Below are 18,945 nucleotides of genomic sequence, written 5' to 3' on the forward strand. Positions count from 1 at the left end.
AAAAGGAACGAAGTAATGGCATTCACAGCAACCTGGATGGAGTTGGAGACCACTATTCTAAGTGAAGTAACTCAGGAATGGAAAACCAAACATCATATGTTCTCACTTATGTAAGAGGGAGCTAAGCTATGAGAACACAAAGGCAAAACAATGATATAATGGACTTTGGGGACTCAGGGGGAAGTGGGGGAGGGATAAAATACTATATACACACTGGGTACAGTGTACACTGCTCAGGTGATGGGTGCACAAAAATCTCATAAATCACTACTAAAGAACTCTTCCATGCAACCAAACACCTACCACCTGTTCCCCCAAAACTACTGAAAAATAAAAGGCAGAGACATGTTCTGTACAGTACACAACTTAATAACAATTTAAGAAACCAAACTAGGCTGGGCTCAGTGGCTCATGACTGTAATCTCAGCCTTTTGGGAGGCTGAGGCCAGAGGATCACTCGAGGCCAGGAGTTTGAGACCATCCTGGTCAACAAAGCAAGATCTGTCTCTATGAAAAAACTTAAAAATTAGCCAGGTGTGGTGGTGTGTGCCTATAGTCCTAGCTACTCGGGAGGCTAAGCCAGGAAGACTGCTTAAGCCCAGGAGCTTGTGGATGCAGTGAGCTGTGATCACACCACTACACTCCAGCCTGGGCAACAGAGCAAGACCCTGAGTGTAAGGAAAAAACAAACTGGCAGGGTGTGGTGGCATATGCCTGTAGTCCCACCTACTCGGGAGGCTGAGGCAGGAGAATCACTTGAGCTCAGGAGTTAAAGGCCAGCCTGGGCAACATAGCGAGATCTTATCTCTAATTACAACATTTTTAAACAAGAATTTAAAAAAATTTTTTTTTAAAAGTCTGCCTCATTGAGGCTGCTGTGAGTCTTGATTGTGTCACCTCACTCTAGCCCGAGAAACAGAGCAAGACCCTGTCTCAAAAAAAACAAAAAGTACATTTTATAAAATTAAAACCAACTTATTTTACCCCCATATTCATAGTAGCATTATTCATAGTAGCCAAAAGGTAGAGGCAAATAAGTATCCATCCATAGATGAATGAATAAACAAAATGTGACACATGCATACAATGGAGTATTAGCCTTAAAAAGGAAGGAAATCTTGGCCTGGTAAAGACGAGTGTTAGAAATAAGTGATACAAAGGTAGAAGCCAGACTATGAAAGCCTTTAACTTAGAGAAGAGAGTTTGGATTTCATCACAAAAGTGAAGTCTGCTGGGATGTTCTGGCAAGGTTTAGTCAATCTCACAATGGACAGGATAACAAAGAGGTTTATTTAGTACTTATTAATTTTAAAAATCATAAAATATTTGTCCTTTTGTGACTGCCTTATTTCATTTAGCATAACGTCCTCAAGGTTCATCCACGTTGTAGCATATGTCAGATTTCCTTCCTTTTTTTTTTTTTTTTTTGGGACAGAGTCCCACTCTGTCGCCCAGGCTGGAGTACAGTGGCATGATGCCAGCTCACTGCAACCTCCGCCTCCCAGGTTCAAGGTTCAAGCAATTCTCGTGCCTCAGTCTCCAGGGTAGCTGGGATTACAGGCATGTGCCACCACGCCCAGGTAATTTTTGTATTTTTAGTAGAGGCAGGGTTTCTCCATGTTGGCCAAGCTGGTCTCAAACTCCTGGCCTCAAATGATCCTCACGCCTTGGCTTCCCAAACTGTTGGGATTACAGGCGTGAGCCCCGCACCAGGCCAATATTTCCTTCCTTTTTAAGGCTAATATTCCATTGTATGCATGTGTCACATTTTGTTTATTCATTCATCTGTGGATGGATACTTATTTGCCTCTACCTTTTGGCTACTACGAATAATGCTACTATGAATATGGGGGTAAAATAAGTTGGTTTTAATTTTATAAAACGTACTTTTTTTTTTTTTTTTTTGAGACAGGGTCTTGCTCTGTCTCTCAGGCTAGAGTGAGGTGACACAATCAAGACTCACAGCAGCCTCAATCTTCCTATGCTCAAGCCAGCCTCCCAAGTAACTGGGACTATAGGTACCTCACCTGGCTAATTTTTTAAAAATTTTTGTAAAGATAGGGTCTCACTATGTTGCCCAGGCTGGTCTCGAACTTCTGGCCTCAAGCAATCCTCCCCCCTCCATATCCCAAAGTGCTGGGATTACAGGTGTGAGTCCATGCCCCCCAGCCAAAATGTACTTTTGAAAAAGAAGAGAGCCAGGCTCAGTGGCCTGAGTCTATAGTTCCAGCTACTCAGGGGGCTGAGGCAGCAGGATCACTTGAGCCCAGGAGTTCAGGGCTGTAGTGTGCTATCATCATGCCTGTGAACGGACTGCACTCCAGCCTGGGCAACACAGAGAGACCCTGTCTCAAAAAACAAACAAACCCTAAACAAGTATTAAGCAAGTATTAAGTGTTGGTTCTCAGAAAATCTAAATCATCCAAGTTAGAAGGTAGAAAGCAAATGGAAAAGCAGTAATTGACCTAACAGACTCAATAATGATCAATTTTAAACCGACAATGGGGAAAGCTGAGAAAGCTGATTTGGACCACAGAACCCCCATTGATTTAGGAATTGTCTGGGCCAAGTACATCTATAAATAAAGGTGAAGATGGAACTAAAAACAGAAAGAAGGGATGAAAGTCTATTTAACAAGTAGATTAACACTCTCTTATATTCCCTCTTCAGTTCAACACAGCTGGGTCCCTCCTCCATTTCATCAGAAAATTAGAAGATAATGCTGCTGAGAAAGAAAAACAGGGTTTCTGTACTAGGGATTACAAGGTACAGCTGAAGGATAGAGTATAAACAATATTAAAAGCAAGGAAACTAAATGCATTTACTGTATGTTATGACTTCAAACCCTCTCTCCATTCACTTCCAAGAACACTGACAACCAAGTTTCTCTCCAGCAGTGCACTGAGTAATTCTTCTTCGGGGAATCTGACCAGCAAAAAGACTTAAAGACCCAACATTAGAGACTCCCAAAAAGGAACTCAGCAAGATCATTCTGCAGTAAAGGCCCACAAGAGCTTAAAAAAAAAAAAAATTACTGCTCAACTCTTAAATAAAAGCAAATAGCCAAGAAACACTAGTTTTTTGAGGACCACGTCAAACAGGAAATAGAGAAACTAAAACAAGCAGAGATGAAAAACAATTTACAAAAACTAAATATGCAGGAAGAAAAGTCATATAGCTTATTAATATCTTTAAAATGACAGGAAAAGGTAAAAATGGGGAATTAAAAAGATGTTACAGAAGGCTGGGTGTGGTGACTCCTATAATCCCAGCACTTTGGGAGGCCAAGGTGGGCAGATCACTGAAGGTCAGGAGTTCAACCAGTCTGTCCAACAAAGTGAAATCACGTCTCTACTAAAAATACAAAAATTAGCCAGGCATGGTGGCGGATGCCTGTAATCTCAGCTACTCAGGAGACCGAGGTATGAGGATCGTTTGAACCCGGGAGGTGGAGGTTGCAATAAGCCAAGATTGCGCCACGGCACTCCAGCCTGGGTGACAGGGCGAGATTCTGTCTCAAAAAAACAAAAAACAGATGCTACAGAAAAGGAACATTCAGAAAACGAACAAAAACGCTCTTTGAAATTAAAATGATAAGGGCTGGCACAGTGGCTCATGCCTGTAATCCTAGCACTCTGGGAGGCCAAGGCCAGGCAGATCATGTGAGCTCAGGAATTCAAGACAAGCCTGGGCAACATGGTGAAACACCATCTCTACCAAAAATACAAAAAAACAGCCGGGCTTGGTGGCGCATGCTTGTGGTCCCAGCTACTCCGGAGGCTGACATGGGAGGGATCACTTGAGCCTGGAAGGCAGAGGTTGCAGTGAGCTGAGATTGCACCACTGCACTCAAGCCTAGGTGACAGAGTAAGACTCTACCTCAAAAAAAAAAAACAACAAAAAAAAGAAATTAAAATGACAGCAGAAAAAAAAAAATAACAGAATGGAAGAAAGTTGAGAAAAATCTTATGAGAATTAAAACAGAAGCATAAGGAAATGGAGGAGACCAGATGAAATAAAATCAGGAAGTCTAATAAAAAGTCCAAGCCAGGTGAGGTGGTGCAAGCCTGTAATTCCAGAGTCAGGAGCTTGAGGCAGGAGAATCACTTGAGCCCGGGAGTTGGAAAGCAGCCTGGCAACACAGCAAGACCTCGTTTGCTAAAAAAAATTTTTTAATCAGCTGAGCACAATGGCGCATGCCTCTAATACCAACAGCTCCAGAGGCTGAGGTGGGAGGATCACTTGAGCCCAGGAGCTCGTGGCTGCAGTGAGCTATAATGACACCCCTGTACTGCAGCCTGGGTGAGAGAGCAAGGAGTTCAAGACCAACCTGGCCAACATGGCCACTCACTGCAACCTCCGCTTCCTGGATTCAAGTGACTCTCCTGCCTCAGCCTCCTGAGTAGATGGGATTACAGACATCCACCATCATGCCCAGCTAATTTTTTGTATTTTAGTAGAGCCAGGGTTTCACCATGTTGGCCAGGCTGGTCTCCAACTCCAGACCTCAAGTGATCTGCCCACCTAGGCCTCCCAAAGTGCCGGGATTACAGGTGTGAGCCACCACACCCAGCCTTAGCTCTACTTCTAAAAGCAACTGCACTCATCATACTATATTGTATTAGGTATTGTATATTTCTTCCCTGATAAAATATAAATTCCTTAAAAGTAGGCACTACCAAACCACCTAACACTGTAGCAATTTTCAATAAACATTTGTTAAATTAAAACACTTTCTGAGCCCTTCTCATGTGGCCAGCACTCTTCTCAATGTTTTGCATTATCTGACTAATTTAAATGTCACAATAACTCTATGGTAGGTCTATTATCTTTATGTTATACATAAGGAAAAATGGAGCATAAAGAGATGTTGAGTAATCTGCCAAAGGTCAGTAGCCACTGCTGAAACATGCAATCTAGACTCTTACTCTCCATCTCTACCAGTCCTTTAATGTTCTAAATCATTAACTCTACCATTTAGTTTTAAGGCCTCAGAACAAGACATGAAAAACTGGCAACATTGTAACATGAAATACAATTGGCTTAGTATTACCTAACCCAGCAGTTTACAAAAAGTGGTCCACTGACCCCTTGGGATCTCCCAAGACCCTTGGGGAGGTCCACAAACTCCTGGATGTCAAAACCATTTTTATAATATTAAGATGTTATTTGAATTTTTCACTCTTACTCTCTTGAAATGTATTGTGGAGTTCCGCAGGGCCTATATGATGTGTAATATTACAGGATTGAATGCATAAGCAGCTATGCAAATCCAATTGTCCTCTATCAAGTCAGACATTAAAGAGATTTGCAAATATGTAAAACAATGTCACTCTCACTAAATCTCTGTTTGGAAAATAATTCTTTTTCATTTCAGAAATGATGTTAACATGAAGGCTAGGGATGGTGGCTCATGCCTGTAATCCCAGCACTTTGGGAAACCAAGGCAAGCAGGTCACTTGAGGCCAGGAGTTTGAGACCAGCCTGGCCAATATAGCAAAACCCTGTCTCTACTAAAAAGACGAAAAATTAGCCAGGCATGGTGGCGTGTGCCTGTGGTCCCAGCTACTCAGGAGGCTGAGGCATGAAAATCACTGGAACCTGGGAGGCACTCACTCCATCCTGGGCAACTGAGGGAGGCTGTCAAAAAAAAGGTGTTAACATGCAATGGGTTTATTATTATTATTATTATTATTTGAGATGGAGTTTTGCTCTTGTTGCCCAGGCTGGAGTGCAATGGCGTGATCTTGGCTTACTGCAACCTCCGCCTCCCAGGTTCAAGCGATTCTCCTGCCTTAGCCTCCTGAGTAGCTGGGGACTACCACTGGGACCGTCCGCCACCATGCCAGGCTAATTTCTTTGTATTTTTAGTAGAGACGGGGTTTCACCATGTTGGCCAGGCTGGTCTCAAACTTCTGGCCTCAAGTGATCTGCTTGCCTCGGCCTCCTAAAATGCTGGGATTACAAGCATGAGCCACCACGCTTGGCCCTATTATTTTTTAACATATTAAATATTTTTTAATTTTTTTTTCAGTACAGTAAATATTGATATAAAACACATAAACAAAAGTAAGGCACAGTGGCATGTGCCTATAGTCCCAGCTACTAGGGAGGCTGAGGGAGGAGAGCTTGAGACAAGGCTGCAGTTGGCCATGATAGCCCCTGTGAACAGTCACTGCATCCAAGGAGAAGGGGGAAGGGGGAAGGAAAGGGGAAGAAGAAAGGGGGAAGGAAGGGAGAAGGGGGAAGGAAGGGGGAAGGGGGAAGGGGGAGGAAGGGGGAAGGAAGGCGGGAGGAAGAGGAGGAGGAAGAACAATAACAACCACATTAACAGAGCTCTTTAGGATCCTCAAAAATTTGTAAGAGCAGAAAGAGGTTTTGGGGAAAAAAAAGTTTAAAAACCACTGATCCAGCCAATATAAAATGTTCAATACTGGCCAGGCATGGTGGCTCACACCTGTAATCCCAGCACTTTGGGAGGCTGAGGCCAGACGATCAGCTCAAAAGTTTGAGACCAGCCTGGGCAACATGGTAAAATCCCATCTTTACAAAAAAATACAAAAATTAGCCAGGCGTGGTGGTGCATGCCTGCTGTCTCAGCTACTTGGGAGGCTGAGGTGGGAGGATCACTTGAGCCTGGGAGATAGAGGGTGCAGTGAGCTGAGATCGCACTACTGCACTCCAGTCTGAGTGACAGAGTTAGACCCTGTCTCAAAAGAAAAACAACAACCTGGTCAGTACTGCTAGTCTCTGACAGTAAGACATTTTTCCTTATCTAACACATTGCAATTCAATCAGCATTGATGTAAAAAAGAAAAGGCAATATAAAAATGAAAAAAGCAGTAGTAGGCTGAGTGTGCACTTCTCTCTGCCGCTACCTCTCCTAATTTATAATTGGTAACATGTATACATAGTAAAATCTTCTACTGTAAACCACTCAGTGACATTACTAAAAGTGCCTCCGCATCTCAAGACAATAGCCAGAGGTAGTAACAAAACAGACTCCTCAAGGAAACTTCCAATTGGGTATTTCAACATTCATTCATTCATTCATACATTCAGAGACAAAGTCTCACTCTGAGGCCCAGGGTGGAGTGCAGTGGGGCGATCTCAGTTCACTGCAACCTCCACCTCCTGGGTGTTCAAGTGATTCTTCTGCCTCAGCCTCCTGAGTAGCTGGGATTACAGGCACACGCCACCACACCCAGCTAATTTTTGTATTTTTAGTAGAGATGGGATTTTGCCATGTTGGTCAGGATCACCTGACCTCAGGTGATCCACGCATCTGGGCCTCCTAAAGTGCTGGGATTACAGGTGTGAGCCCCCACGCCCGGCCAAACATTCCCTTATTAAACCATAAGAATTTATCCAAGGTTAAGATTGATGTCATTAACTCAATCTGCTTCATGTACTGACGTAATTCATTTTCATCATAGAGCACAGTATCTTAAATATACACACATACATATATATATATATATATATATATATTTCTTTTCCTTGAGGCAGAGTCTCACTCTGTCGCCCAGGCTGGAGTGCAATGGCATGATCTCGGCTCACTGCACCCTCCGCCTCCTGGGTTCAAGCGATTCTCCTGCCTCAGCCTCCTGAGTAGCTGGATTATAGGCACTCACCATCATGCCTGGCTAATTTTTGTATTTTTGTAGAGACCAGGCCGGGGGGTAGGGGGGTGGGCCTCCACCATGTTGGCCAGGCTGGTCTTGAACTGCTGACCTCAGATGATTCACCCATCTCAGCCTCCCAAAGTGCTGGGATTACAGGCATGAACCACCGCACCCACCCTAGTATCTTAAATTTTTGACAAGCCAAATAAAACCTAATTTCAGATCAGTTCCATAAGCACATGAGCACATCATTAGTATAATTTGAATACTTTTCATGTGTTATATTAATAATTTAACAACAACTTTAACAAAGGAAGACTAATTCTGCTCAACTCAAAAACAAAAAAGTACAAAATTCAGGTCAGTCCTATTTTTTGAATGAAATGGTTGGGCCTTTAAATGATTGGTTTCTCTACCCACTTAAGTATCTGATAGATTCCTGTATACAATCAAATGATGTAAGTTTTAAGTGTTATTGTTAAACTATCAATTGCATACGGAAAAAATGTGAACTTCACCACATCAAAGAGTGTAATATAGGCTACTAGCTTTCATTACTATTAGATTCAGCCACCATTCATTCACCCAACATGTCTAAGCAGCTACTATGAGCCTGGCTCTATGCTAGGCAATGGGGATACACTGAACAAAAAAGGTAAGTTTTTATCTTCATGGGAGTTGCATTCTTCTGTGGGAAATAAAAACAAACACACAAAAAATAAGATAATTATAAAGGTGGTAAATGCTATTAAGGAAAAAACAAGACTTGCCACAGATTATAGTCTTTGAAAGCTGAATTGTGGAATTCTAACAGACCTAAAAATAAATAATTCATGAAGAGTTACATCCAAACGACATGGAGTCTACAGACCTCTACTAATGCATAAGAAAACTATAGACACTAACCATGAAAACAGAGATCAATCTTTCATTGTCAAAGCTACTGAATGGCATTACTTGGCAATATAGTAACTTCAAAAGATAATTAACTTGACATCCTGAATTGAATGCTGAAACAGAAAAAGGACATTAGGTTAAAACTAAAAATCTAAATAAACTATGGACTTGAGTTAATAATAACATATCAATATTAGTTCATTAATTGTAACAAATGTGCCACACTAATACAAGATGTTAATAACAGGGGAAACTAGATGTGTGGATATATGGGAACTCTGCACTATCTTTTCGATTTTTCTGTAAGTCTAAAACTGTTCTAAAAAATGAAGTCTATTAAAAAAAAAAAAAATCTAACCAGGCTTCAGTAATGGAGGGAGGAGGGTAGTAGAGGCTTAAACAAGGTACGAAATTAGAAGCCATAAAACTCTCCATTATGAATTAGAACATATACAAATACTCAAGAAATTCAAAGGAAACCTGAAGATACTTAGGAAGTTAAGCACTCCATTCATGCTAAAATATTTTTAGACAGGGAGATGAATGAGTTTTTCATGCAAACTAAATAGCTGTGCATCACAACGTAAGAAAGGCAATAATATCCTTAGAATGCACAATAAACACTTTGGATCCTTTTTACCAATAATGATCAATAAGCTTTATTTTATGTTTGGGAACTATCCTGAAATTGACATATAAAAGCTGGACCAGGATCAACTCCATAGGTTCTACCAAGTTACTCACCTAAAGACACAAGTTTATACTTACCTCAGGAAAATATGTAAGCGAAAAGCAAGGAGATCGTATTTTTACCCCCAAAAGGGAGGAGGGGAAGATAATCTACATATGAAAGGAGAAAAATGATTTCCCAGTTCTAACGGGAGGCAATTTTGCAAGGGTATTAACCTCTGTAATGGCATACAAATCAGTATAAATAGTTCAAAGTAGTAATAAAAGCTATGAGTTTATATCACTTATATGCCTTCTAGTCAAAACAAACAATTAATGTTTTCTATAACCTCACCTAAAACACCTAGTAGGTACTCAATGTTTGATGACTCAGAACTAGTCTCTCAATGTCTGAATTTTAAAGACGGTCATGCAAAGTGTGAGAAAAACAAAGGAGGGTAATCGTCCCTGAATTGTCGAGTGTCAAGTTTGTATAATACAGCATAAAACTGAAATTACTACAAGAAGTAATCGTAGAAACGACCATCACAAAATTAGGATCTTGTATCTAATACGGAAGTACAGTGACAGCAGAACCTGACCAGGTAAATGACATAACAATTTCACTCATCAGATAGTACGGAATATGAAGCATAAAAGAATTATTTAGCCCAAATGGTATTTAAATGTAATTTAGATAACTAGATGAGTTTATTTCTACTCTACTCCATTTTCCAAAGGAAATTCGACAAAACAAAGATGTTTGTTATTCCAAGCCTTCTCTCACATGAATCCTCAATATATCATTGGAAAATACTCAAGAAATGAATAATTAACATTTCCCAAGTAATTCCCGTTTGTACCACCATGAGACTCAAACGCTGCTTCATGTTGAAAAGAGAAAAAGGGTAGGTGAGATGAGAAATATTCCAAGTAAAATGATCATGACATAGCATCTGGCAGAGATTGAAAAATCATCAACACTGCCAAAAGAATTGTCAGTGATGGAAGTCAACAGAACAAAATGAGGTTTTCCGACCAGCCACAGCCCCATCTAACCTAACGGGCAAAAATCTCCACTGCCGACGCTACCCCTTTCACCCCCAACCACCCCATGCTCAAGTCGTCTCCAATTCAGATGTTTCCTCTATGGCCCGACTAATTTCCCACCCAGGTGAAAACCATTTAATAATTTTTTCTACGACCACCCCTTCCCACCTTCGACGACATCAGCACTTCTCAGGGCCAAGCCTCTGGGGAAAACAACGCCCAGATCCCACCCTCCTTGGCCAAGGTTGAAGAGGGCCCGTTCTCAGGAGTAGGGCTTCCCTGAGTGGGCCTCACAGAGCTGAGGAACTGGGAAAAGAGCAAGGAATAAGGGTGGGGCTCAAGAAAGGGTACTGGGGTAGGGGAAACGACGGAGACCGGAGGAAGAAAGGGATGGACAAGAGGCTGGGCGGGGTGAGGGCTGAGGAGGGGGGGCAGATCGACCGGAGACGGCCGGACTGCGGGGAACGGAGACGGCGAGTCAAGGATTGAAGAACCCGGGGAACAGGGTAAAATCTCGGCCGACAGATCCAGGCGGAGAGCCAGTGGCACCGGGGGGCACATTGGGAAGGGCTGCAGTGGCAACGAGCGCGGACGCTAGGCGGGCTGGGAGCCTCCGCGGACGGAAGGGCCGCACCGGGGGCGGTGCGGGGACGCTGCGGCCAGCTGCCAGGAGTGGGGGAGCCACGCACTCACCGCTTTGCTCCCCCAGGAACACCAGCTTGAATTTCCTCAGCGGATTCCCGAAGTCTCCGCCCGCGGACATGGTGGAACTAGAGGAGCTGCCGCCGCCTCAGCCCAGAGACCTCCCGGACCGATGCTGCTCCAGATGGCTGACGAAAAAGGCGAGCGGAAGGGCGGGCGCCGAGCTCTCTCGGCCCCTGCAAGGCCCGGTGGAGGAGCCCGGTTGGAGGGCAGCAGGACTCTCCACAGACTGGCAGCCGCCGCCGCCTCCCGGCAGAGTAGCCTAGCACCGAGCGAGGCCCGCGGCTGGGAAGGAGAGGGCGGTGTCGGCAGGAGCCAGGGGTGTGCTCTGGTTTCCCTAGGCTAGGGCAGTTCCCTCCTTCCGCACTCAACTCCGACACCTGGGGGAGAGAGGCAGAGGGTGGCGGAGCCGGAACCGCAGACGTATCTGGGACCTCTCACGCGCAGCGCCTCAGCTTCCACAGCTGCCGCCGTCGCCGCAGCCCAACCTGCTGAGTGCGCGAGCCTCTGGCGCGGCGCGGGGCGAGCCCGGGCGCGAGCCTGCGGCCCCGCCGGCCGCTGGCGTGCGTGCGTGCGTGCGCGCCACCGCCATAGCCATCGCCTTCCTGGTTTGGACAGCTCTACTGGCTCCTCCCGCACGGCGGCGACGGGGCAGGTTAGGTTTCCACTTGCGCCAGAAGAAGCCAGGAGGAGGCGGGGCAAGCCAGGGATAAGTTAGGGGGAGGCTGGAGCCCTTACGTCACTTACGTAATGAGCCAATCGGAAGGGGCCGAGGGCGAGCAGACACGCGAGTGAGGTGGCAGCGTGAGAGCGCGCGCAACCCTAGAGCAGTGGAAAGCGGACCAGTGTGGCGGCCATACGAAGTGTGGCGCTTCTCAGTCTTATGGGACAGGAGGGGAAGGAAGGGGAGGGGAGAAGGGTGGGGCGGAGGCGGGGCCGGGACAAAGGTGGAATATGATCCCCCGAAAAGTGTGGGTGGTCCTATAGCCTTAAAATTTGTAAGAGGTGCCTCTTTCCTAAGCCCTCAGCCGTGCCTCACAGTCCTCAGATCCGTTCTTCACCCGTGCACCCACCCCACCTTCTTCACCCTCTCATCATAATTCCTCTCACAGCATCTTACTAAATAACATTATCTTCCATTGCTCCCAGGAATTTTATAACTGTCAGAATCAGGGCCTCCCAATTTTGCAGATGAGGAAACTGAAGCCTAGAGAGAGAAAATGACTTGCAAAATCCGTAAAGCAGGCCGGGCGCGGTGGCCCACGTCTGTAATCCCAGCACTTTGGGAGGCGGAGGCGAGTGGATCACGAGGTCAAGAGATCAAGAACATCCTGGCCAACATGGTGAAACCCTGTCTCTACCAAAAATAGAAAAATTAGCTGGGCGTGGTGGCACGCACCTGTAGCCCCAGCTACTCGGGAGGCTGAAGCAGGAGAATACCTTGAACCCGGGAGGCAGAGGTTGCAGTGAGTCGAGATCGACAGAGCGAGAATCCATCTCAAAAAAAAAAAAAAAAAAGCCGGGCGTGATGGCTCATGCCTGTAATCGCAGCACTTTGAAGGCTGAGTTGGGTGGATCACCTGACGTCAAGAGTTCCAGACCAGCCTTGGCCAACATGATGAAACCCCATCTCTACTAAAAATACAAAAAATTAACGTAGTGTGATGGTGGGTGCCTGTAATCCCAGCTACTCGGAAGGCTCAGGCAGGAGAATCCTTGAACCCGGGAGGCGGAGGTTGCAGTGAGCCAAAGTCACACCGCTGCACTCCAGCCTGGGCAACAAGAGCAAGACTCTGTCTCAAAAAAAAAAAAAAATTCCATAAAGCGGCTGGGCGCGGTGGCTCACACCTGTAATCCCAGCACTTTGGGAGGCCGAGGCGGTAGAATTGCTTGAGCCCAGGCGTTCGAGACCAGGCTGGGCAACAAAGCCTGGTCTACAAAAAATAAAATAATTAGCCGAATGTCGTGGTGTGCCCCTGTAGTTCCAGCTACTCAGGAGCCTGAGGCAGAAGGATTGCTTGAGTCCAGGAGTTGGAGGCTGAAGTATGGCACCACTGCACTGAAATCTGGGTGATAGAACAAGTCCCTGTCTTAAAAACAACAACAACAACAAAAAAAAACTTTCTAAGTGAATAATAAAAAAAGTCCTTACATTTGTGTATAGTATCTTATGTCATTCACAAAAACATTTATGTACATTTTCTCATTATTGGGGAGTTATTTGCTTAGCTGTAGAAACGACAGGATCGAAAAAGTGCCTTCTCAGGCCCAGGGATGAATTGGTGACCTAGAATAAATTACAGGGAGTTCTTAAAATATCATCTAGTCTGGCTTATCAAGACAACAGCTATATCCTCAAACCATCTCTATCAAAATTTACTCCCTTCTGGTTCCTCTCCCAGCCACGTGCATCTAAAATAAAATGCATTTAGAACATGCATCTAAAATAAAATGGTAAAACCCTGGCTTGTGGCATGGACGTTTGATTTTACAAGTAGTTTGTCAGGTCTAATAGGGTCCTCTCCACCATTAACCCAGAACCCTGGCACATACAAAGAGCAGCTTAAACCAAGAAACTTTTTAAAAAGATTATGCAAACAGAAGTGAGTAGCTATTTTCTTTCTGATGGGTACCAAGTTTTCATTATGCTTCCTGAAATAGACTTTAAAGTAACATCTGAGGACTGGAACTATAATTATTTTGTACTTCCTACAGAACTTTATGAATCAGTCCTCCCTGCTGCTTTGGTCTCTGTAGTCACCTAGACAGGTGGTACTATTCCCTGTCATTTTGAAGGGCCTCATGGTATAGTCCACCTCTTACCTAAAATGTTTTAATGGGTTTTTTTTGTTTTTTTGTTTTTTTGGTTTTTTTGAGACGGAGTCTCGCTCTGTTGCCCGGGCTGGAGTACAGTGGCCGGATCTCAGCTCACTGCAAGCTCCGCCTCCCGGGTTCACGCCATTCTCCTGCCTCAGCCTCCCGAGTAGCTGGGACTACAGGCGCCCGCCACCTCGCCCGGCTAGTTTTTTGTATTTTTTAGTAGAGACGGGGTTTCACCATGTTAGCCAGGATGGTCTCCATCTCCTGACCTCGTGATCCGCCCGTCTCAGCCTCCCAAAGTGCTGGGATTACAGGCTTGAGCCACCGCGCCCGGCAATGTTTTAATGTTTTAAGCTTTCATTTTGCATTGACACATATAGAGCCTCATTATCCTCTGAAGCTGCCTTCGTATTTACCAAGTACTCTGCGTAAGTTTTGTCTTCAGAGCCTTTATGGCCTAAACATTGCATATTAAGTGCTATAGTGTATAGCAAATTGAAAAATTACTCAGGAGAAAGAGGAATTAGGCCCTTTTCAAGAGTATTTTCACCGACATTTTCACCTTCATAATTTCCTACACTCACTTCTCTTTACCGCAAATACTCTTCCCCTCCCTTCCCCACTCCCCAATTCCTACTCATCCTTCAGTTAAAGAAATTGTCTTTTTTTTTTTTAATTTTAAATTGCTTACTACTTAAAGAAGTTATCTTTGTCCATTCAGGCTGCTGTAACAGAATACCATGACTGGGTGGCTTAAACAACAAACATTTATTTCTTACAGCTGGAGACTGGAAAGTTCAAGAGCAAGGTACCAGAACATACGGCATCTAGTGAAGGCCCACTTCCTGGTTCATAGACAACCATCTTCTCACTGCACCCTCACATGGCAAAAAGAGAGCAAGAAAGTTCTCTGGGGTCCCTCTTACGAGGGGACTAATCCCATTTATGATTATTCCACCCTCATGACCTAATCACCTCCCTGAGGTCCCACCTACTAATACCATCACACTGGGGACTATGGTTTCAACATATGAATTTTGGGGAGACACAAACATTCAGTCTATTGCACAAGTCTTACTCCCATCTGCTCCCATCCCCACCAACAGTATAAGTACCTTTGCCTGTCCTATTGTACCCTATTCTTAATTGTTGTTCATTGTCAGTGTTCCCTACTTGACTGTAACCTCCATGAAGTCAGATCTCATCTTGTATCCCCAGTGCTTGAAGAGTGCTTAGTACATAGTAAGCATGCAGCAGATGTTTGCTGACAAAATGAAATAAAAGAGGAATTATTTTTCACTATCTTCAAAGGATGAATGGGATTGGGGCATGCAGAGAAGGAAGGTTAAGAGCATTTTGGAGAAAGAGAACATTACCAAAAATATGTCATGTAATTTGATACTTCTTTCCTAAACCATTACTTATGAAAAAGATGCTGAGAACAGATCTTGTAACTAAAAATTAGGAACAATGGGAGAGGACAGGCTTCACAGCTCCAAATTCACAGTACCTAAAGCAGCTTTCATTATCAATTTAAAGGTGATATCTAAATTGAAGCCCAGGAATATGTAGGGAATCTATCACACAGAAATTGTAATAAAATTATAGCTTATCTTCTGCCCTGAGAGACACAAAGCTTCTTGCAGGGGGACTGAATTTTTTTTTTTTTTTTTTGAGACGGAGTTTTGCTCTTGTTGCCCGGGCTGGAATGCAATGGCACGATCTCGGCTCACAGCAACCTCCGCCTTTCGGGTTCAAGCGATTCTCCTACCTCAGCCTCTTGAGTAGCTGGGATTACAGGCATGTGCCATCACACCCGGCTTATTTTGTATTTTTACTAGAGATGGGGTTTCTCCATGTTGGTCAGGTTAGTCTCGAACTCCCAACCTCAGATGATCCGCCCGCCTTGTTCTCCCAAAGTGCTGGGACTACAGGCGCGAGCCACTGCGCTCTGCTGAAATTTCTTTTTTTTTCTTTTTTTGGAGACAGAGTCTTACTCTCTCCAGGCTGGAGTGCAGTGGCATGATCTCAGCTCACTGCAACCTCCACTTCCTGGGTTCAAGCGATTCTCCTGCCTCAGCCTCCTGAGTAGCTGAGATTACAGAAGGGTGCCACCATGTCCAGCTAATTTTTGTATTTTTAGTAGAGACGGGGTTTCACCATGGTGGTCAGGCTGGTCTCACACTCCTGACCTCAAGTGATTCGCCTGCCTTGGCCTCCCAAAGTGCTGAGATTACAGGCGTGAGCCACTGCGCCCGGTCAATTTCATCTTATTCTTAGTGACAGGCACTATTGGTTGCATATCCAGCAACGCACACATAACACACACACATCCACCATATATACTAGAGATGACAGATGTGTTTCCAGCCTCCTTTCAGCTAAAGTATAGGCACATGAGTCCATCTGAGCCAGTGGGAGATGAAGGAAATGTGCTAGAGGCTTTTTTATTCTAAGAGAAGAAGAGATATAGAGAGATATATTTTCTTCCTTGATGAAAAGGAATAAATAAGAAAAAACTGCCTTTTTTCTGCCATTGATGTGGCTGTGTAAGGACATGATATTTAGAGCTAAGATAGCTCTTCTGAACATTAATATATAATTCTAATGAAAAAAGCCAATCACTGATGATGGCTAAGCAGAAAGCCACTGTACCAACCCTGGAACTGGCCTTCCTCTGGATTTCTTTTTAGTAACATAATAAATGTCTTTATATTTAATAATACCTTTATGTGTCTTTGTATTTCTTTGTTATTGTTACTTCGAGCTGACATTCTCATCTTTAGATCCCTTAAAACACCTTGCATAGTTGCTTGACTATTAGGCACTCAATATTGTACGTATATATATAAAGTAGTAGTTATCAAACAGGAACTGCCTTTTTCTGTTTAGTACTCCCTAAAAAGGGATTTATTACTGTTGGAGAGGCAGGAAATCAATAGAAGGAGAAAAACTGTCCAGCTAAAAGGACTGAAATCATATTGCTCACATTTGAAACAAATAATAGCTCTGGCAGGAATTCAAATTCCATCAAATGCAAAGACCTTCTAACCCACACTGCAGGGTATTATAATCATTGCTACTAAAAATAATAGTGGGTCAATATACAAAGCATAAAAATGACAAATGCTCAGTAATTCAAGGTGACCAATTAAATTAGTACAATTAACACAAGATATGTTGAAGTAAGTCTCATTTTTAAAAGACCACAAAAAATAAAGGTGGAGAGGAGGCATGTTAAAACCTGTTTTCCAAATACTTTGTCCTATAAGGACATGCCATTGGAGAATAAAGATTATTCAGTCAAAGTGGAGAAGGTGGTAGAACTTAAATGGAATGGTCCTTTCTGTAATTATAGCCAATGAATAGCTAAGTCAGAAGATATTTTTGCTACAGATTGATCTACAGAATCTATTTTTAATAATTCCATTTTGTTCTGTTCATGTGAATCATGGTCCCCGTTATGAATAATGTGATTTCTCAGAGCCTTGTAAGTGAGGTGTTACTTCCAGGCTTTGAAATTGCAGTGGGGGAAGAAGTTGCTTCTTTTTATGCTAGTCCAGAATATATAAAATCTGACACATTGCTGGAGCTCTCCTCTCCCCACACTCTATCCCCCACAAATAATAAAGTCTCCTCTAAGATGTACAAGCGAATGAATCACTCCACCTGCTACTAAGTGATAATCACTCTCAGAGTAGAAGAGAACAACTGCCTCTACTGCTGTTTATATAAAGAACAGAGCATCTTAGGACAGAAAAGTGAGACCAACACTGTTTGCACTGAAATACCAACAGACTGCACAGCCAAATTGTAACTTGCCAAAGAAGCCAAGAGAAACTATCTTTCTGTGAACATTTCTTCGGCTTTTCAATTAACACAAAGTAATTAGGACTTTATTTTACATAAAATCAAAAGATATCAAAATAATTACAGAAATTGTAGCTCAAACTATCGAGTGAGATTATAAGCCATAACATCACAGGGAAAACAAACAAACTTCCAGTTTTAGGAAGATAAAGATGTTCTGTCTTCTTCTCTTTCTGAAACCATTCCAAAACCAGCAAAAAGAAATTAAAATGCAAACTCTGGGTTTGACATCTCTAACCCAGAGCCATAATATTTTAAGATGGGAGACAAAGATAGAGCAATGGTAACTGACTAAACAGAACATATAAAGTGCTTACTGAAAGATGAAGTAACAAGAAGCAAGTCAATCAACTAAGCAGAACTGCAGAAACTCTGCTCAGGAATGTGAAATACCAGGTACCACATAAGGTAGGGGTAAAACAAGGACAAAAACAAGAGAATTGTATCAACGACTGTATGAATAGCATTTTAAACCCATCCCTTTCTATGGTGAAACTGAATACAAGAAGCTCTCGGCGGCCGAGCGCGGTGGCTTACGACTATAATCCCAGCACTTTGTGAGGCCGAGGGTGGCGGATCGCCTGAGGTTGGGAGTTTGAGACCAGCCTGGCCGGCATGGTGAAACCCTTACTAAAAATACAAAAATTAGTCGGGCGTGGTGGCAGGCACCTGTAATCCCAGCTACTTGGGAAACTGAGGCAGGAGAATCGCTTGAACTCGGGAAGTGGAGGTTGCAGTCAGCTGAGATCGCGCCATTGCACTCTAGCCTGGGCAACAGAGCAAGAATCCGTCTCAAAAAAAAAAAAAAAAAGAAGAAGAAGAAGAAGCTCTAGGCTCAGTTAACCAGGCATAGTAAAGTAACAGGGTGAGGTACTGCCAAAAGACAGGGGAATTGATAAGCAATTATCTCTTTCCAAGCACCTTCCATAAAAATGGCAGGCAGTCTCATATGCCCAAAAAAGAGACTAAGAGTTTCGCTCTTGTTGCTCAGGCTGGAGTGTGGAGTACAATGGCGCAATCTCGGCTCACTGCAACCACCACCTCCCGGGTTCAAGCAATTCTCCTGCCTCACCCTCCTGAGTAGCTGGGACAGGCACATGGCACCATGCCCGGCTAAGTTTTTTGTATTTTTCGTAGACGTGGGGTTTCACTGTGTTAGCCAGGATGGTCTCGATCTCCTGACCTCATGATCTGCCCGCCTCGGCTTCCCAAAGTGCTGGGATCACAGGCTTGAGCCACAGGGCCTGGCCCACATTAATTTCTAGACCAGCGTGGGCAACATGATGAAACCCCACCTCTACCAAAAATACAA

The 18,945-nt window shown here is 43.8% G+C and overlaps 2 protein-coding genes across 4 annotated transcripts in view; one reads left to right on the forward strand and one right to left on the reverse strand.

The window, feature by feature from the left end:
- Window positions 1–11,063, reverse strand: part of RAB6A (RAB6A, member RAS oncogene family) — a 94,329-nt gene extending 83,266 nt beyond the window's left edge. For both annotated transcript variants that reach the window (XM_050756463.1, XM_050756464.1), the window contains exon 1: window positions 10,935–11,063. In XM_050756463.1, coding sequence (XP_050612420.1) covers window positions 10,935–11,004 — 70 coding nt within the window. In that variant the 5' untranslated portion in view covers window positions 11,005–11,063. The remainder of the gene's footprint in view (window positions 1–10,934) is intronic.
- The window catches only part of MRPL48 (mitochondrial ribosomal protein L48), a 525,613-nt gene that overhangs the window by 397,077 nt on the left and 109,591 nt on the right, over window positions 1–18,945 (forward strand). The gene's annotated exons all lie outside the window — the stretch shown is intronic.

Source organism: Macaca thibetana, chromosome 14 (assembly GCF_024542745.1).
Source record: "Macaca thibetana thibetana isolate TM-01 chromosome 14, ASM2454274v1, whole genome shotgun sequence".
In the NCBI taxonomy this organism is placed as follows: Eukaryota; Metazoa; Chordata; class Mammalia; order Primates; family Cercopithecidae; genus Macaca; species Macaca thibetana.